The sequence below is a fragment of the Hyla sarda genome, chromosome 4 (genome assembly GCF_029499605.1).
Source record: "Hyla sarda isolate aHylSar1 chromosome 4, aHylSar1.hap1, whole genome shotgun sequence".
NCBI classification, from domain to species: domain Eukaryota; kingdom Metazoa; phylum Chordata; class Amphibia; order Anura; family Hylidae; genus Hyla; species Hyla sarda.
Window position 1 is genome coordinate 203780730 of NC_079192.1, and position 21564 is coordinate 203802293.

The 21564-nt window shown below is 40.8% G+C and overlaps 1 protein-coding gene across 5 annotated transcripts; it reads left to right on the forward strand.

The window, feature by feature from the left end:
- The first annotated feature begins 1113 nt into the window (after positions 1-1113).
- LOC130368899 (zinc finger protein 436-like) lies at positions 1114-16754 on the forward strand. Of its 5 annotated transcripts, none has more exons than XM_056573310.1 (8): positions 1114-1340; positions 8687-8788; positions 9205-9408; positions 10741-10777; positions 10923-11071; positions 12409-12564; positions 12967-13084; positions 14147-16753. In XM_056573310.1, the coding sequence occupies exons 3-8, from the start codon at positions 9304-9306 to the stop codon at positions 15316-15318; spliced, it is 1737 nt and encodes a 578-aa protein (XP_056429285.1). In that variant the 5' UTR covers positions 1114-1340; positions 8687-8788; positions 9205-9303; the 3' UTR covers positions 15319-16753. The 5 variants fall into 5 exon arrangements, with proteins under 5 accessions (XP_056429285.1, XP_056429287.1, XP_056429286.1 ...); XM_056573312.1 differs by having other exon boundaries at positions 8687-8738; XM_056573311.1 differs by having other exon boundaries at positions 8687-8738; positions 9241-9408.
- The last annotated feature ends 4810 nt before the right edge of the window (positions 16755-21564 follow it).

The window sequence follows — 21564 nt, forward strand, 5'->3', positions numbered from 1 at the left end:
AGGTGATAGATGCGGGCGGGTGGCCGGGGTGCGGAGCTGCGCAAAAAGTTGCACCAAAGTCGCAGTTGTGACTTTTTGTGTGACTTTTTAAAAATTTGTGTCAAAGGCAAGTTTGTAAGCCAGGTCTGACCTGGCTTACACTTGCCACTTTTTGAAGGGGTTTTGCAACTTTTTTTTTTTTTTTTTTTACCTTACATGCGACTTTCATACGTAATAAATTCCCAACCACTGCAAAGTAAAAACTGAAAATTGCTTAGGTAGGGCTGATTGGTATTTTTTTGCTTATCCTCAAAAGTTGCACAAAAAATTGCTCAAGCGCACGTGACTTTTTGTGCGACTTTTGTAAGCAAAAAAAAAAGAGCTCTAAAATCCCCCCCACCATTTTTTAAAATGTAAAACAAAACAAAACCTATACAATTTAGGTATCATTGTAACCGTATGGACCTACAGAATAAAGGTAGCATGCCACTTTTACCGCAAAGTGCACTGCATAGAATCGGAAAGCCAAAAATGGCGTTTTGTTTTTTCAATTACGCCCCACAAATATATATATATATATATATTTTTTTTTTTTATTTTGACATAGATTTTGTGGTGAAATGATTTATGTAATTACAAAGTAAAATTGGTGAGGCAAAAAATAAATAAAAAGCAGGCATATGGGTCTGAAGGTGGAAAATTTAAAACTATGATTTTTGGAAGGGGAGGAGGAAGAAAGGAAAGTGCAAAAATGAAAAATGACCTGGTCCTTGAGGGAGGGAGGGACACACACATTGGGGGAGATTTATCAAAACCTGTCCAGAGGAAAAGTTGCTGAGTTGTCCATAGCAACCAATCAGATCGCTTCTTTCATTTTTAACACGGCCTCTGCAAAATGAAAGAAGCAATCTGATTGGTTGCTATGGGCAACTCAGCAACTTTTCCTCTGGACAGGTTTTGATAAATCTCCCCTACTGTGCCCACACATGGACTTCTTGTGCCCATGCACACTAACACAACTATGAAAGCTGCAAAGCTCTCCGGCTAGGGATCACATGATCATGATGTCACCAAAGGTCCTTAATACTCCAATCTGACTGCTGACTAGAACGTGACTGGTCACGTGCTCATGAGAACATCGAAGGTCCTGCGGCCCTCGTGCACGTGACTGATCACGTGGTCATGACTTCACCGCAGGTCCTTTAGCTGTGTAATGTGCAGCTTCTCCCCTTTGTTTTTCAATGTCGCTTCCTGTTGGGCTGCAGTCACATTAGATAGTATCTTTTCCATGGTGAAATGCGTTAGCTCCTGCAGTGAGAGGCTCGGGTCTGTATCCAGTCATCACAGACGTCTGCAGCCAGGTATGTGGGAAGTGACCTGTCCTGTTCACTGCTCATTGGCTGACTGAGGCGGATGAGCAACATAAGGCAATATAGCCTTCTCTCTAGGCAGTTCTATTGTCATGTATTAAAGTCTGCGGTAATGTCGTTGTCCTGTGTCTGGATAAACTTTCTGGAAACCCATCTGGGTATATGTTGCCTCCTGCAGATGCTTCTAAGTTACAGGGGGTTTTCCCCTACAAAAACTGCCTACAGGCTGGGATTGGCATGATAAGAATTCTGTAGTCCAATGTTTCCCAACCAGGGTGCCTCCAGCTGTTGCAAAACTACAACTCCCAGCATGCCCGGACAGCCTTTGGCTGTCCGGGCATGCTGGGAGTTGTAGTTTTGCAACAGCTGGAGGCACCCTGGTTGGGAAACACTGCTATAGTCACTGCTGGTCCATCACCAAGTTTAGCAACTACTCATCTGAATCTTCCTCAAAAATGGGCCCCCTGCTTTAGTGGGTGCGTGGTGAATGTGTGCGACTTTCATTGGTGTGAAAAATAAAAAGGGACAACAGGCAAAGTTATAAAGAATTAACCCTTTAAGGACTCATCACTAGAGATGAGCGAACTTACAGTAAATTTGATTCGTCACGAACTTCTCGGCTCGGCAGTTGATGACTTTAGGCTACATAAATTAGTTAAGCTTTCAGGTGCTCCGGTGGGCTGGAAAAGGTGGATACAGTCCTAGGAAAGAGTCTCCTAGGACTGTATCCATCTTTTCCAGCCCACGGGAGCACCTGAAAGCTGAACTAATTTACGTAGGATAAACTGCCGAGAAGTTCGTGACGAATCGAATGTAAGTTCGCTCATCTCTACTCATCACCTTCTAAAAATCATAACGCTTTCAATTTTGCACATAAAATTCCATATTATGGCTTATTTTTTGCGCCACCAATTCTACTTTGCAGTGACAATCATTTTACCAAAAAATCCACGGCGAAACGGAAAAAAAATTAATTGTGCGACAAAATTGAAGAAAGAATGCCATTTTGTAACTTTTGGGGGCTTCCGTTTCTACGCAGTACATTTTTCGGTAAAAAATGACACCTTCTCTTTATTCTGTAGGTCCATACCCTAATTATTAGGGATCGACCGATATCAATTTTTTTAGGGCTGATACAGATAATCTGTGGAGGTTAAGGCCGATAACTTATACTGATGTTCTGGTATAAGTTATCAACTATTTATCCCCCCTAGACCACCCCCCGGCAACGCTGCTGCAGATCATTGATTTAAAGTGGGCGCTTTAGATCAATGAATTGCAGCGGCTTTTGCGGTGCCAGAGACCCCCTTCCTGCCTGGGGTCCTCCTGAGTCCAACCACCGCTGCTGCCCCATTGCCTCCCCCATTCCCAGTTTTATAATTACCTGTTCCTGGGGTCCGCGCTACTTCTGGCTCCGGCGGCATCCTGAGCTGTCACTGTGCGCACTGATGGTGACGTCGGGTTGAGGACGTCAATCGTTCATTGCGCAGCGCACAGCGTAACACAGCAGGATCCAGAAGTAGCGCGGACCTCGGGAACAGGTAATTATAAAACCGGGGATGGGGGAGGCAATGGGGCATCGGGGCGGTACATTAGGTGGTGCAATGCGGTGCGGGGGGCATTATCTGATTATCGGCAAGGTAATTGCCGATATCGATAACGTCCAAAATCGTGAATATCAGCCGATAATATCGGCCAAACCGATAATCGGTCGATCCCTACTACTTATATAGGTTTGATTTTGTATTACTTCTGAAAAAAATCATAACTACATGCAGGAAAATTTATACATTTAAAATTGTCATCTTCTGACCCCTATAACTTTTTTATTTTTCCGCGTACGGGCCGGTATGAGGGCTAATTTTTTGTGCCGGGTTCTGAAGTTTTTATCGGTACCATTTTTGCATTGATCGAACTTTTTGATCGCTTTTTATTCATTTTTTTATGAAATAAAAGGTGACCAAAATACGCTATTTTGGACTTTGGAATTTTTTTGCGTGTACACCATTGACCGTGCGGTTTAATTAATGATATATTTTTATAGTTCGGACATTTACGCATGCAGCAATACCACATCTGTTTTTTTTTTATTTACACAGTTTTTTTTTTTTTTTTTTTTTTATGGGAGAAGGGGGGTGATTCAAACTTTTATTAGGGAAGGGGTTAAATGACCTTTTATTAACTTTTCTTTTTCACTTTTTTTTTGCAGTGTTATAGCTCCCACAGGGGCTATAGCACTGTACACACTGATCTTTTACACTGATCCCTGCAAAGCCATAGCTTTGCATGGATCAGCTTAATAGGGGTTCGATTGCTCAAGCCTGTAGCTCAGGCTTGGAGAAATCAAACGCCGATCGGACACGACGGCTCAAGGTTAGGGGGCCTCCGCTCGTGTCCTAGCTGATCGGGATATCGTGATTTTATCGCGATATTCCTGATTAGCCTGACTGAGCTGCCGGGAAGCTTTTACTTTAGTTTTCGACGCGGCGATCAACTTTGATCGCCGCGTCTCAAGGGTTAATAGTGCGTGGCACAACGATCTGTGCCACGCGCTATTAGCCCAGGGTCCGGCTATCAATAGCAGCCGGGACCGACCCGGTGTGATGCGGTGTCACAGGGTGACCCAGTTTTAAACACCGGGTGCAGGGCATACGGGTACGCCCTGCGTCCTTAAGAGGTTAAAGAATAATAATAATTAATTCTTGATCTGCATTTGTTCCAACAGTGCCCAGGCCAGCAGGATATTGTCATGTATCAGAAGAGGCATGGAGTCGAAGGACAGGGACATAGTTCTTCCCCTTTAGGCCCCTTTCACACTGCCGTTGGTGCCCGGCAGTGTGACGGCCGCTGCAAAATGGCGGGAGAACAATTACAGGATTTACCATCTTTTTCCCACTATTCATAAGGGGTCCCTGCGGCCCCCATAATATTAAATGGGAGCTTTTGTTTGCCGTTGCTCCCCGTTAAGAGAACGGCCGTTAAAGTGAGAATTAAAAAAAGGGACTTTGACGGCCGTTCTTGACAGGAGCAATGGCAGTGTGAAAGTAGCCTCATAAAGCATTGGTATGGCCTCACCTGGAATATGTAGTTCAGTTTTGGGCATCAGTTCATATAACGGATGTTGTGAAGCTGGAAAGGGTACAGAGATGAGCGACTAAACTAATAAGGGGCATGGAACATCTTAGCTATGAAGAAAGATTAAGGGTACGTTCACATGCGCAGATTTTTTAGCTGGTTTTCTGCTGCGTGTTTGAAAGTGGGCGGGCTCTTCTCGGCTCTCCGCAGCAGATTTTTCGCTGCGGAAAATCCGCCACAGTCCTACTGACTTCAATGGGGCTTATGGCAGATTTTCCGCAGTGTACATTCCGCCATGGAAAATCTGCTGCGGACAGCCGAGAAGAGCCCGGCCACTTTCAAATACGCAGCGGAAAACCCGCTAAAAAATCTGCGCATGTGAACGTACCCAGATTTGATGCACAGGATTTTCTCCTGCAGATTTCAATGTAAACTAAATGATTGAGCGCAGCTTCTAATCGGTAGTTACAAATCCTGCACATCAAATCTGCACAGGATCCTGTATGTGTGAACGCTAAAAGAATTACATTTGTTTAGTCTTGAGAAGAGACTTTAAGGGGGGGGGATATGATAAATGTATATAAGTATATAAATGGCCCATACAAAAAAATATGGGGAAAAACTGTTTCCGGTTAAACCCCCTCAAAGTACAAGGGAGCACTCCGTCCATCTGGAGAAGAAAAGGTTTAGCCTCAATGGGCGACACGCCTTCTTTACTATAAGAACTGTGAATTTATGGAACAGTCTACCTCAGGAACTGGTCACAGCAGGAACAGTTGAAAGCTTCAAAACAGGGTTAGGCTGGGTTCACACTACGTTTTCTCCACAGTTTTAGGTCCGGTTGTAAAAGCGCATACGGCGCAAAAATGAGCCGACTGGACCGAACGTTTCACTCCGGCCGGCTCATTGAAATGAATGACATACGGGAGCGCATACGAAGGCATACGGGAGCGCGAGGTTTTAGCTCCCCCCTGCCGTATGCGCTCCCGTATGGGAGAAAACGTAGTGTGAACCCAGCCTTAGATATATTCCTAGAACAAAATAACATTAATGCTTATGCAGAAACATAAAATCACATCCCTTCCCCTTCATCCCACCATACCCCTTCCCTTCAATTACTTGGTTGAACTTGATGGACGTATGTCTTTTTTTCAACCATACTAACTATGTAACTATGCCCACTGATCCCCGTTCCCGTTTCAACACAGAGTATATGCTTCAGAGGCTGACTGTAGCCAGTCATTGGAAGCATCAGTCAGTTCCATTCAAGTGAGGGACACAAGATATCTGTTCTTGTGATCAGTGCTGGTTCTTGCTGTCAGACACTTATCACCCATTCTATGGATAGGTCATTGGTGATAGTTGTTTGTGAGAAGATTCCTTAAAGGGGTTATCAAGGAATCGAAAAACAGAGCCAGTCTGTCTCCAGGTTGGGTGTGGTTCTGCAGCTCAGTTCCATTGAAGTGAATGGAGCCAAGTAGTAAAACCACACACAACCTGGGGACAGAGAGAGTGGTTTTTGAAGGAAATTATCTCTGTTTTTCGATTCCTGGATAACCCCTTTTTGGCCACGTCCACATGGTGGAACGTCCGCACAGAAAATCTCAGTGCGGACATTCCGTACATTGCGGGCCGCCGACAGAATCTGCCGGCGCTAGGACTGCACGGTATGCGCCTTCTCATAGACGGTTATCCATTCTGTGCGGCATCCGCACAAAGACTGAACACATTCTTTCCTTGTGCGGGACATGGAAAAAGGAATTTCCGTGCTGAAAACATCTGGCACAGAAATTCCGCCACGTGCACACAGCAACAGAATCCCATTTATTTCAACGGGACATTCCAAGCGGAAGTCCTTACAGAATTTCTGCTGTGTGAATGCGTCCTTTAAGGTCCTAGCAACATCGCAGGTATATTAGTGAATGCATTGCGGCATGATTTTGGACACATTCACTAGCTTGTGGGAACGTGGCCAGAGGGTATGTTCACATGGCAGGATTCTGCATGAAAATTCTGCTGTAAATTCCCCAGAAATGAATTGCCCATTCACTTCGATGGGATTCCGCTGTCCCATTCATACAGTAGAGTTTATGCTGCAGAATTTATGCTGCGAAAATTCACCTTTCTGCAAAAATATAAAAGTCTTGTCTTCTAATTTTGCAGAATTCCGCAGAGGAATCCTATTGAAGCCAATGGGGCTTGAATTTCTGCAGAAGGTGCAGATTGTGCACATAATTTGCTTTTTAGATAAATTATGTGCCCACCTTTACAAGAGTACTGAGGAATCCATCAGAATTCTAAAGGAAACTGCAGAAAATACTGCACAAATTCCGCAAATGCCAAAATAATGCAGAATTTAGCAAAATTTCATGCTGACGTGGCATTGATGCAGATATGCAGAATATCTGCCATGTGAACATAGCCTAAGGGGGCTCTTGGGGCTTGTCCATACTGCAGACATCCACATGCAGCAGAGTCCCATTGTTTTCAAAGGGATTGTGCTGCTTTTGAAATCGTTGCAGAAAAATTCTGCCTGTGGAAAGTATGTCCGCCCAAAGAATGAACACGGCTGAATTTCCTTCTATAAGAAGGCCCACGTTCGAGTGGTCCTACCACCAACGATTACGGTGAAGCCTGTGCAAGCGGACATTCAGCAAGTGGAACTCCGCCAGCTGATTGTCCACAGTATAGACGAGCTCTTACACTGTGAAGTTTTGTTGCAGTTTTTGCTGCAGCTTAGAAGCAAAGCCAGGCGTGGATTATAATGAACTAGATCATATAAAGAACAGAAGCTACTACGACTCTGTTCAATAATCTCTCGGTGTGGAATATATAAAAAAAAAGTGTAGAAGTAGCATCTGTTCTTCATATTATTTAATTCATTATAATCCACACCTGATTTAGGCTATAAATCTGCAGCAAAAACTGTAACAAAACTGCACAGTGTAAAAGCAGCCTTAGGCTATGTTCACATGGCGGAAAATGTGCGGAACGTCCACCCCGATATTTGCATGTTCCCCCGGCGCTAGGACCACTTTAAAATGCGCCGTCTTAATAGACTGCAATGTATTTCCGAGCAGAATCTGCAGAAAAAGTAAACATGTTCATTGTTTCTGCAGACACTAAAATCAGGATTTCTATGGCAGATGTTTCTGTCGCGGAAATTGAAATCAATGGGACTCTGCTGCATATGAACTTGAAAATTTTCCGGTGGATTCTGCTTGGCAATTCCACTGTATGAACATGGCTTTAGGGTGCGTTCACATGGAGTAATTCAAGAGGAATTTACTTGAGTAATTCCTCTTGAATACTCCGCTCCAAATTAATGCACATCCCCTCTGCCCATTGACTTTAATGTTATTTCCGCTGTCCTGTTCACACTGCGGAAATTCTGCTAGCGGAATCCCGACGCTGAATTCCGTTCCACTTGAAGAATGAGCATGTTCATTCTTCATGCGGAATCCACTAGCAGAAATCAATAGAAGTCAATGGCAATTCCGCGCAAATTGCATGCGAATTGCGTGCGAAAAGAAAATTATTTTTTCCGCCCGTAAATTTTTTCGACGTGAATTACTCCTGATTTACTACGTGTGAACGCACCCTTAGGCTGTGTCCACAATGTTTTCTGGTTTATTTGAAAAGTTTTATCAAGCAAAAAATACATGTTAAAATGCAAAACCAAAATGCACAGTGTGAACACGGTTTCAGTCTGATAGACTATTAATATTAACTGCAAGCCTTGGCTTTGTGGTCCACAAGATAAATAACTTGTCATATTAGTTTTAACAGGGACCATTTATTTATTTGTATAAAGGTATGCTATCCCCTCTTGGCCTCCAGGGTAAATAACCTTATAGCTGAAATCTGTACATACTGTAAATACTGCATTGTTTTGGTTTGCCTTATTTTGTTTCTGATATATAGGGCTCTGTATGTCAGTCAGCGAAGGACTACTTGTCAGTATAGACTGCTGTTCAGGGACCAAAGGGTTACCAAGAATAGGATGCAGCAATGGGGAGAGTGACTGAGCATGAATGTACCTGCACTATATAGGCATGCTGATCTACACATATGTATAATGTCTACTAGTGGGATAACACAAACTTTCTAACCTATAGTCAGGCTGTGCTGTTGAACCCTTTTTTAAATAATAGCTATAACAATAGCTTTTCATTAGCCTATTGGACTTGTACGTAGTTAATTCATAAATATAGTGTGTTTGATTTTGTCTGAATTACCTTTCTTTTTTATTACTTTGTCAGCCTGGTAAATCGATTGAAGTTGAGATGAGCAAGGACCTGGTGAATGTAAACGGTGAGCTCTTAACATACAGCCTGGAGATTATCTGTCTGCTGACCGGAGAGGTGAGCGTCTATGGTGTGTACAGGTGTATCTGATCAGAACAAAGGAATTGTTTTATCCTGCGGAGTCTTGGGAAGGAAGCTGACCATACACATTAGATAGGCACCTTACCAGTGGTACTGGCCATTCATCTGATGTATATAGTGGTCTCCCTACTCTCCTGACTGCAGATTTCAGGGTAGAAAAGGATCAGGTGTGTTGGATGTCAGCTGCCTTAAAGGAGTTTGCCAACAGCTTACCACCACAGAAAATACACACACGCTTGCCTGAGCATACATGTGTATACAGTGATCGAGAGAGGGTCAGCTGAACAAGCACTAAGCTGACAGCTGTCTCATCTGTACATCCAACTTTAGCTATTGTGAATGTGTTATAAATGTTCATAAGCTCTGATGGTTATTGTTTGTCCTGCATACAGGTTCTTAGTGGATCCTGTCCAATTTCCTTCATTTAGGATTATACAATTGTGAAGAAACATGGAGAATCAGTTACTAAGCGTGACCCTCCTGCATCAGAAATGTCTTCTACCAGCATGATAATACCACAAATAAACCTTGACCACCAGATAATAAAAAATATGCAGAATTTAGCCAACAAAATAATTCAAGTAATTAAAGAAGAGGTAAGTTACTCTATATATTAAAGATATGAAAAACAAATCATAGTAACTGTTCGTGATAACATGAAATAATCCACGTTTAATTCTCTATAATTTGTATTATTTTTTAGTTTTCTACCTTGATATTGCTCTGTATTTTCTGCTCAGTCTCAGTCAGATTCACAGACTGGGAAGGGGCGTTCCCCAGCAGGCTGTGACATCATCTGAAACCATACAGGGGAGAACTACCCCCCTCACTCTGCTACACACAGCCCGGTGCAGTTTACTGTGTGAGCTGAGCTATGATTGGCTAACGCTGCACACACACCTCTCAACACTCCAGACTGCATTTCCTGATTTTTGGACTTCTGCCAGGTCAGCAGGAGTCCAAAGTCTGTGCAAAAGATGGGGAAAATGTGCTCTGGACAAGTAGGGAGACACCTAATGGCAGCTTTTTTAAACTCAAATAAACCACATAAAACGTCATTTTTTATTTTTCATAAGGAGTGCAATAGCAAAAATTAGTTTTAACTAATTGCCCATGTAAGCAACTCACTTGGCTGTTATGGCTGTGGACTTAGGGTTATTGTCTTGTTGGAAGATTGAGTGTATTTTTTTTGCTTTTGTTTAGCCCTACTCCATATAGGCTTTTATGTGACAAAGTTTTTTCCCCATTTGCAAACAGAATCTTTTAAGCTCAGCCAGAGTGGCCATTGGATTCCTTTAGAATGACCTCTCTTAACAAGACCCTTTCCTGATTACTTAGTTTGGCCAGGCAGCCAGCTCTAGATAGGGGGAAATGTGCTCTGGACATTAGAAAGATTTTTTATTTACCATAAGGAGTGCAATAGAAAAAAAATAACTTTTATTGACAGTGACTATTTAAGTGTAACCTGATCTTACTGTATATAAATTGGCAGGAAACCTGGGCAAAATTTGCTGCGCCGCAGAAAATACGCTGCGTATTCCCCTATGAGCAGACACACAGGGCTACCCAGCAGGAGCCCTGTGAGTGATGTTTGGATGCAGGCCTTCGCATGACAGTTATGTCAGCTTGCTGGCCCCACCCCCAAACCTTACTGCACACACAGGGCTGCTGCTGGTAGTCCTGTGTGTCTGTTAGGAGAATATGCAGCGGATTTTGCGCAGCGTGAAATACGCTACGCACGATCCTACCCTTCTGGTACTTTACACATGCCTATTTGCTGCTGCGGATTGTGCTGCCTGTTGCAGTCAAAGGGTAGCAAATATCTGCAGTAAAATACACACGTGTAAATGTACCCTTATATAGTTTACTACATGTATGTCTTTAAACTTTTTGGATTTTTTTAACCCCGAATTTTTTTGCCTCAATAGTTCTCTGGAACTTCAGGTTTAGAAGGCAGTTGTGAGGGTAAGTGTATATCATTATTATTATTCTTAAAATGTGGGTTGAAAATTTACAGTTTACATGGAAATATTATAAATGAAGCTATACTCTTTACAAAACTTTATGACACAAAAAATCAAACATGAGTTATGCATGTTGCTACCTGCAGGCAACAACTCTCATGAGGATAATGGCCAGATCTCGGAGCATTTGAATAATTTAGTGAATTTGGTGAACAAGATGACCAAAGACAAGAGTCAAGTGATGGCAAAGATCTCAAATCATGCTCTGGAACTTATCTACCTTCTGATTGGAGAGGTGAGCAGATAGGGAAACAAGGTATGTACTGCGGCACACCACATGATGCAAGAATGTAAAAGAAATAGGGTGATTTACCTAATTAAATAACGTAATTGCAAACTTGTGGTGCTTCTATTGGCCTAATTTTACACTGTCTCACAATGTTAGGTTATGTTTACATGGCGGAAAATGTGCATGTTTAGCTGGCACTAGGACCACTCAAAAATCCATCTTCATAGACTGCAAGGCTTTTCTGAGCGAAATCTGCCAAAACAATGAACATGTTCAATGTTTTTACAGACACCGAAATCGGGATTTCTGCGGCAGAAACATTTGCTGTAAAAACTCCACTGTGTGCACGGTGCAACAGAATCCCATTGAAAGCAATGGGACTCTGCTGCAGTGGTATTTCTGAGCTGAACATTCCTGCGGAATTCCTCTCGGAAATTCTGTTTTGTGAACATAGCCTGAGAATAAAGCTCAGCTGCCTGGCAGTCTCCTGATATATTCAAAGGAGAATAGTTGAAGTGTCACTTTTCAATAAATAAATAAATAAATAAAATAAATAAATAAAAACAAAGTGGGGGAGATTTATCAAAATCTGTTGTAGTTCCCCATAGGCATCTGAGAAATGGAAGAAGCAATCTGATTGGTTGCTATGGGCAACTGCACCACTCTTCCTCTACACAAGTTTTGATAAATCTACCCCCAATAATTGTAATCCTTCGGGGTTTGAATGCTTAGACCCACAATATTCGCTAGAGCTAAGAGCTTCTCTCAAATCGCTACAGGAGATGGATTCCATAGAAAGTCTATGGAGCCAATCTATTGCACAGAGGGGAGAGAATCACTTTCCCCCCCTCATTCTAGTGATCATGGGGGTCTTGGCACCCAGACCATGACAGATCAAAACTTTCCACATGTCTCTGACATGTTTGTTTATAAATAACAGTAACAGTTTAACACTATACAGTAAAGCCTCTTTGAGACGATTGCCCAAAAATGCACAGAAATTGTTCCTTCTAAGGGAGCGGTCTTCTCAAAGTATGCATCATAAATGAAGAACTAAAAAAATGGTCTAGGTAAAGAGGTATCTTCTCAGAGAGGTGTCTATCGGAAAGGTTTCTTTGTACTTAATTGAAAGGAAGAAAAGCCACTGTCGTATGTAAACAAACTGACCACTGTTGTATCATTTAGCTTGAAATCATGTACTTGCACATGCATTAGGAAGTTCCGGGGGATGGTATGGCCTAAACACGCTAGACACAGGGCTTTTAAATGCTTCATATTGTTACATGATTTTATATTTTCCTTTCATATCAATAAGTTATAAAGTAACTTTTCTGTCTGTTTAGGATTATATTGTTGTAAAAAAGTATAATGATGCTACAACAGATAGCAGTATGTCCAATTCGTCGGAAGAAGATCCTAACTCGGTGATATGTGTGAAAAACAAAGCAAAGAAGGTCTTGCTACTTGCCAATAAAATAATAAAAATTCTGACTGATCGGGTAAGTGTTATGTAAGCCCTGAAGGGTTATAAAAATGTATAGGTCTAAACTGATGCAATATATAAAATTCTACTTCTGTTCAAGCATTTCGGTAGATTTCCTTTGCGATTATATATAATGTTAGTGTTTACTTTTATTCGATTTGGGCACAAAAATTACTGATTTTTTTATTCTGGTCAATGGATTATACTCTTGTCTCTTGGGTTGAGACAAATGCTGGGTTTCCCGAAACATTTCAGTATTTTGCACAGGGTTGCATAAATGTGTGTGTGTGTGTGTGTGTATATATATCTATATCTATATATATATTTAAATTTTTTTTACATTTTTTTTTTTTTTGGGAAGTATGGCAAGTATGCAAGCTCTCATGACTGCCTTTATTTCCTTATACATTTTGTGTAGATGCCTATAAAACATGAAGATATTGAAGTATATTCTACCATGGAAGAGTATTTAAAAGGATATAGAGAGTTTTTTAGGGACGTGGTAATGGACAGTGATCAAAGCCAACAGCCACCTGGTAAGACAATATTTTATCTTGTAGTAGCTCCTTCAAGTGAATTCAATTCAACTTCTTCCTTACAAGAGACATACGGGGGGGGGGGGGGGGGCATTTACTGCTGACTGAAGTTTCCTACACAGGTCTTAAGTAAACCCGCTCGTGTACAATTACACTGGATTTATTAAGAGTTGCAAGCCTCTTCGTAAATCTAGGTACATATGAGGTTGCCCCTGCGGGAGCCTCAGAAGTATATGCTCTGAACTGGCATGAATTTCATCTACAAGTTACACCTATTAGCAGACATGAGTTGTAATAAATTCAGCATGTGGCGAGGCCACGTCCCTGTGCTCAGAACCATGCCCTTTCGCAGTAATCGCCACTGACTTTGTGAGCGCAGTGCAGAATGGCAAAAAGCTGCAAAATTTTTGCACAAACTTTGGATTTTAACAATTTTTTTGCGGCTCTGTTCTAGGTGTACACTGTGATAAATTCACCCTGTATTTTGGGTGTGTTTTTATTTTTTTATTTTTTTGTATCACCATAGGCATACAAGGAATGGTTTTTTTTTTTTTTTTTTTTTTTTTTGCAGGACAAGTTGTAGCTGGAGACTTGCCTGAGACTACAGCAATCGGAATAAGGATTGGCCTAAAGCCCCATGCAAGTCTATGGGAATTCAGGCAAATCAGGCATATCCTGGTCACTGTAGTCTTGTGCTGCAAAGATGCAGGAGATTTAAACAAATATTCTACTGCCAGAGTGTGATTGTGATAACTCTTTAAACGGGTACTCCGCTCCCATTTAGTTCCAAACGCTGGGTGCAGGCTTCTGTGGTTGCCCCGCCCCCTCATTATGTCACGCCCCACTCCTGTGACCTAACGCCCTGCCCCCTCAATGCAAGTCTATGAGAGGGGGCTTGACGGCCATCATGCCCCTTTCCCATAAACTTGCATTGAGGGGGAGTAATGTCACTAGAGGCGGGGCAACCACGGATGCCCGCACCCATTGTTCCGGACAATGGGGAGCGGATTACCCCTTTAATGTATTGTATAACTTTGAACATTGTTTTCTTATTCTACACAGATAATCAGTCGAACATCAGAAATAGTCTTGATGAATGTAGCATGGAGTCCACAAGTGTACACTCTGTTAAAGAAGAAAGCACATCTCTCACACCTGATCTTAATGCAAATTTGGCAACGCAAGCTAAAGTAAGCAAGAGGAAGAGTAAGCCTGTGAGACTCTGTGAGTTTCCTCAGCGGAAAGACAAAAATGTTCCTTTTTTTACAATGAATAAACAGGAGATTTCTTATGACCCATCACTTACCAATGATAATAAGCAAATGGACTCTAACCTGCAGAAAGATAATGCAAATGTTACCTCAAATAATGACTCCTTTGATAACTCCTACAAAGAAGTTAATGGTTCGTCAGAGCCTTCATCTCATGAGCATAAACTAATGACAGGTGTCATGAAAGCCATGGTGAAAGAGGAGGACACAGGAGGCTTCTCTGAAGATGGTGAAATCGGGCAATCCGAGTTCTGTGTAAATCCTACACAAGGGAAGCCATATGTATGTGTCCTTTGTGGAAAAAACTTTACAAAAAAGTCCCACCTTGTAACACATCGTCGAGTTCACACTGGAGAAAAACCATATGCCTGTCACGATTGTGGAAAACGCTTTACTAGCAACTCAACGCTTGTTGACCATCAGAGAATTCACAGAGGAGAGAAACCTTTTGTATGTCCGGATTGTGGGAAAAGCTTCACAAAGAACTCCAATCTCATTGACCATCAGAGAACTCACACTGGAGAAAAACCTTTTGCCTGCACAACATGTGGAAAAAGCTTTGCCAGAAGCTCAAACCTAGTGGAGCACCAGAAAATACATACGGGAGAGAAATCATTTATATGTTCTGAATGTGGGAAAGGTTTCTCCAGGAGTTCAAGTCTTGCTGAACACCAGAAAATTCATACAGGAGGAGAGTCTTATATATGTTCAGAATGTGGACAGTGTTTTACTAAGAACTCCAGTTTGGTTAGACACCAGAGCATCCACACGGGAGAGAAGCCATTTATATGTTCTGAGTGTGGGAAAAGCTTCTCAAACAGCTCAAATCTTGTCAGACATCAGATAACACACACAGGAGAGAAACCCTTTACCTGTCCCATTTGTGGTCGGAATTTCAACCAGAACTCCAATCTTATTTCTCATCAGAAAACTCATAGAGAGAAAGCAGCAGAAATAAACTGAACTGATATAAAAATCTACACAGTATTATAAATCTGATTTTTTTAATTACGGTTAAACAAGTATTTTATTTAAAATGTATTGGTGTAATATAAACAGTGTAATATCTTGAGATAGGGTTGAAACCTCTTTACTTTTCCACGTTACTTTCCAATAAGATGTTAAACGCTCACATCTGAGCAAATATCACAAGTACTGAAATCAGTCAAGTTAGCTTGTGTATAATCACGTTGTTAGATGTGTGTTTGTCTTGTCTTTGCTTATAATGGTAGCATGTCAAACAGCTCCGATTTTTTCTATTTATTCTGGCAGTCTGGCTTGATGTAGGGATAATCTACCGCCACTGTGGCAGGTGGTGAATGTAGAAACACTCTTGGCATGTTCTCAGGGATTATGAAATAATGAATAATAACATAATAATAATATAACAGGGGGATAATTATGAGACTGTATTAGTAATTGTGTATATCTTGAGTAGTAGTATACAATGATGTTCAGGGTTAGACAGTATGGGATTAAATTATTTTAGTGTAGGTGATTTACTAAAATTGATCGATTAACATTTCCAGGATATAAACATGTACACATAAAATAGTGTATATCAAGGTTTATTAGATACTAATACAACACTTATAGAGAGGGTACTGGATCCTAGTAGTCCTCTCCATATAATGTAAATAAAAAACAATTAAGAAACAATAATGATAGATGTAGCCCCTAAAAATTCACCTACTAAGAAATGTCTCCCTATTGGAGATCACAGGCCTGCAGTCCAGGAATAGATAAAGAGAAGAAAAGCAAGCTCTGTTAATATTAGTTGTATCTAATAGATGTCTTCAAATACAACAGTACTGGACGTCAAGGGAGCACTAGAAAATACAGCCTGATGTCCACTTGCACTGTAACAGAGCGCTGATGATCGTAGGTTTCTGCAGCGCTGGAATACACAGTTTGGTGCCCACCAATAAAGCGCTTTGAAATAGCGCTAGTGTAATAAGATAGATAGCGACACGACGGCTGCAGTATAAAGTTACAGGTACACAGTACCACTCACCCAACCTCTTATCCGTGCAGGGAGGTGGGATAGCGTCCTTTTTCAGGAATCCTGGTACTCGGCGTTGCTCAAACTTTAGGTGGCGAAGTCTGCCCGCCGACAGACAAGCTACCCAGGTGAGTGAAGCCTCTTCTCAGAATGTTGTGAATCCACGTGGAGGAGCACGCGCTCCGGTAATGCACTGTATAGCTGCTGGTGATGATACAGTCAATAAATGTTTTCTTGGTCTGTAGCTGCAATGGACGGTGACTGATGGTAGTTAGGTTGTCTTAGTAGGATAGATCAAACTCATTTAGGACCCTCTGGGGTCTTGGATTAATAACTCCATATTTATAGGGAAATGGGAAACAAATAAAACACGGTAAATCCTGGACATGGATGTCAGTAAATGGAAAAATTGGACTGGATTTGGTAATGAAAGTGAAATATAGTGTGAGAAACGTAATGGGGTGTAGTGTAGAGTTATTCAAGTGTATGGCTGTTAGTACTTGGTAATAGGTGTCTCATATACATATAAAAAATCTCATATTGGTATAAAAATAAATATATCTATGTATTTAAATAGATATATAAAATAAAATAGAAAAAAGAGTTGATGTAGAAATTAGTAATGTATGGAAATAGAATAAAATAGCCTATGGGAGGGGGCGTGACAGCCGCCATGCCCCCTCTGATAGGCTTACATTGAGGGGGCGGAGCGTGACGTCACATGGGGGCAGAGCCATGACGTCATGATACTCCGGCCCCGTGATCATGATTCATCAGACCCGGAGCGATGTTTGCTCCCAAGGCTGATAATAGCGGGGTGCTGCATGAAAGATTGTGGGGGTCCCCAGCGATCAGGCATCTTATCCCCTATCCTTTGTATAGGGGATAAGATGTCTTAGGATCGGAGTACCCCTTTAAAAGATCCTCTGGATAGTTTTTCTTAATAAACTCCTTAGTTAGATCTTGCGCTTCCTCCTCGAACTTCTCATTGGTCATACAATTCCTCTTCAGTCTCCTAAATTGTCCCTGAGGGACATTGATAAGCCACCTAGGAAGGTGGCAACTTTCAAAGAGAACGTCAGGCATTCAAGTCTTTGTCCTACTACTGAAATCACCAGGGCTAAAAAATCCACTTGTGTCGAGCTTGTAACAGGGGTGAATTTTAGATTAAAATGATTTATGTTGATAGACGATAAAAAACATTCTAGATTTGTGTTGGTACCTCTCCAAACTATTAAAATATGGCGGCATTATATAGATGATATTTTAATAGTTTGGAGAGGTACCAACGCGAATCTAGATCATTTTTTATCTTCTATCAACATAAATCATTTTTATCTAAAATTCACCCGTTACAAGCATAAGTGGAACTCTTATATTCTCTTTGAAAGTTGCCACCTTCCTAGGTGGCTTATCAATGCCCCTCAGGGACAATTTAGGAGACTAAAGGGGAATTGTATGGCCAGTGAGAAGTTCGAGGAGGAAGCGCAAGATCTAACTAACGAGTTTATTAAGAAAAATTATCCAGAGAATCTTTTATTGAAAGCACTGGACAAGATAAAACAGCAAGAAAGAAAAACATATTTTGAAGAGAGAACAAAGGATACAAAAGAAACGGAGCAAACAATGAAGATAATTCTACCATTCAAAAATCATTTTAAAAAAGTGGAACATGTAATCAATAAATACTGGCCACTATTAAAAGAAGACAAACTATTTGCACCAATATTAACCGAAAAAGTAAAAATTGTATATACACAGGCCCCAAATCTAGGTTTGAAAATAGCTCCAACTACAAATCAACCGAATACAAATCAAAATAATAAAAAAGAAGAAACCTGGTTATCGCTAAAATGTTTTTTTTTTTAGGTGTGGGAGGTGCATTAACTGTAAAGAAACCAAATTTCCAAAGAAAACAGAAAACATAATTTCAACAACGAATACATATAAACATGTAATTGACGAATTCCTCACGTGTGACAGTACATCAGTGATTTATATAATACATTTTCCATACAAAAAAACATCACATTGGGCGTACAAAAAGGAAGTTTAAAAACCAGGATTAGAGAACATAAGCACAATATCAGCACTGGTTTCACAAATCACTCGTTGTCATAACCAAGATCCAACATCCAACATCTATGACTTATGCAGCTATACAATCAGTCAAGAAAGATTGGAGAGGTGGCAACCTTATAACAAAAATGTAACAAATGGAAAGTAGAAACACTTATGAATTTCAAACATTGGCACCTCATGGTCTCCATTCTGATTTAGACATTTTCGGGTTCCTATCTTAAAATATCTGAAATAAATTTTTTCTTGCTACCTTCTCTCAACATCTGTCATAGAACATTATGATTTATTCGTCTTATTTATACATATTAGCAATTTCTGCATCAACTTTTCTTTTTATAAATGTAATTATGAGATATGCTTCTTTACATTTGAGATCACATAATGTATTATCAGTTTTATATGTACCATATTTTATTCCATTTATATACTAATTTCTACATCAACTCTTCTTTCTATTCTATTTTATATATCTATTTAAATGATATATTTTTATTTTCATACCAATATAAGATTTTTAATATGTATGAGACACCTGTTACCAAGTACAAACAGCCATACACCTGACTAACTCTACACTACACCCCATTACATTTCTGACACTATATTTCACTTTTACTACCAAATCCAGTCCAGTTTTTCCTTTTACTGACATTCATGTCCAGGATTTACTGTGTTTTATTTGTTTCCCATTTCCCTATTAATATGGAGTTATTAATCCAAGACCCCAGATCACTGAGGAAGGTCGTAGAGGGTCCGAAACGCGTTTGATCTATCCTACTAAGACCACCTAACTACCATCAGTCATCCATTGTAGCCACAGACCAAGAAACCATCTATTGACTGTATCATCACCAGGATCTGTACAGTGCATTACCGGAGAGCACGCGCTGCTCCATGTGGGTTCACAACATCCTGAGAAGAGGCTTCACTTACCTCGGTGGCTTGTCTGTCGGCGGGCAGACTTCGCCACCTAAAGTTTGAGCAACCCCGAGTACCGGGATTCCTGTAAAAGGACGCTATCCCCCTTCCCTGCAAAAGGTTGGGTGAGTGGTACTGTGTACCTGTGACTTTATACTGCAGCCGCCGTGTCGCTATCTATCTTATTACACTAGCGCTATTTAAAATCGCTTTATTGGTGGGCACCAAACTGTGTATTCCAGCGCTGCATAAACCTGCGATCATCAGCGCTCTGTTACAGAGCAAGTGGACATCAGGCTGTATTTTCTAGTGCTCCCTTCACATCCAGTACTACTGTATCTATTAGAGACAACTAATACTAACAGTTTGCTTTTCTTCTCTGAACACATGCATAATTACTAATACAGTCTCACAATTATCACTGTTATATTATTCACTATTTCATAATTCTTGAGAAAGTGTCAATTTCTTTTCAGTCTTTTTAACATATAATTATCGGGTATTTTGGGATAATTACCCAAAGTTCTTGTATATTAGACAGATTGAGTACCCTCAAATCAACTTTTATTCTCTTGTTACTAAAGTACCTGCTGATTGTTTGACATCCAGATACTAAAATATTTCCTCATTATAAATCTTATGCAAATTTTGCACTTTACAATGTAACAGTATTGCTTGTCACTACTATGCATGCAGCCATTTTTATAAGCGTCTTTATCTCCTATCATTGTAAAATGTTATTGTAACCCTCAGAAGCTAGTCTATGAAGTTTCGGCATTGTTGGGATATTTTACACAGAAAAGAGCGACATCAAACGGTTTCCTTCTTGTCTTTTTCCATTCAGCAGTGAATGCACTGAAAGCTCAAATACAATGTTTCCAGTAAGTTACTTTATGTTCTCTCTATGCAAGAGCCACAGTATTTTCTCCCACATTACAGAAGGCTCACAAATAGGAACCAGACAAGCAAATACAGTAGGTTGTGGATTTTTATTGACAGCAGGTGGCACTTTCCTTTTAAGGGATAAAAAAATAGCAGTGGGCAAAAAATGATGGATTTATCTACAACCCATGATAGTCCTACTGCATAAAGATAGAAATTTGCATAAACTTGGTACCTAACCATGTTTAGATTCTAAGACATGAGGTCTAGCACAATGTAGAATGAAGCACAGGATTAGACCGCTGGTAAAAGATAAAGGTTGATGGTAAACAAATCTGATCTTCAGAATTAGAAGCTGAATTGCTCTTAGTTTCTACTGATGTCCTGCCATGTTTTGTGATGCTGAATCATTAAAGCGTACCCGTCAGATCACTCAAAAAAAAAAAAACTGTTAAATGTTGCTCAGTATCTCATCCTGATCATGTACATGTACTTTTTTTAATGTGTCTGTGACCTACATTTCTCTCAGAATTAGCTTTATTTCTGAAATACCTTAATTTTGTCCACCAGAAGCATGGGGGCAGGTACTCACTGTGATAACCACTCCTCTCCCCCCCCCCCTCTCTCTCCTCAGTCCAGTGCTTCCCAACCAGGGTGCCTCCAGCTGTTGCAAAACTACAGCTCCCAGCATGCTCACACATAATTTGGCTGTGCAGGCATGCTGGGAGTTTTAGTTTTGCAACAGCTGGAGGCATATGATTGTAGTCCCCCTTTATTACTCGCACACACACACTGGCTTCATATATTCATACACATTAGATAGACACACTGATATACACACATACACATATATCCATACACACATACATGCAGGGACACTTACTTTTTAGTCTGCAATGCAATGTGTTTCTGTCTCTCTCACACAGCAGACATCAGTGAGAGCCCGGCAGCAGTCTTCCTGCCCCTCCCCTTCTCTTCACATGAGTCTGCAGTGTGTACAGCCCCTCCCCTCTCCAAAACGTCCATAATGAAGCAGTGTACATAGCAGGACTGAATGCATTCCAGAATGCAGGGGGGCAGTTTGACTGGCTTTTTCATTATGAAATACTGAACATTTTCTAATGAAAGCAATTTCAAAACCTATTGGTTATACATGCTGTACAACATATCAAAAGTTTTTATATCTGACAGTGCCCATTTAAATGATAAAGCTTATCACAGTTGCAAAATATTTTGTGGGTCATGCCACTAGTGTTGGTCTCTACTTGTAATGGAAACATTTGTGCATGCATACATGCATTCATGGAAGAGCCATGTAGACCTGT

Coding starts and splice junctions, on each gene's coding strand:
- LOC130368899 (XM_056573308.1), top strand. CDS start 8,711: ATGAGCAAGGACCTGGTGAATGTAAACGGTGAGCTCTTAACATACAGC. Junction 10,778..10,922: donor TTTAGAAGGCAGTTGTGAGG/GTAAGTGTATAT, acceptor TGCTACCTGCAG/GCAACAACTCTCATGAGGAT. Junction 11,072..12,408: donor TCTACCTTCTGATTGGAGAG/GTGAGCAGATAG, acceptor CTGTCTGTTTAG/GATTATATTGTTGTAAAAAA.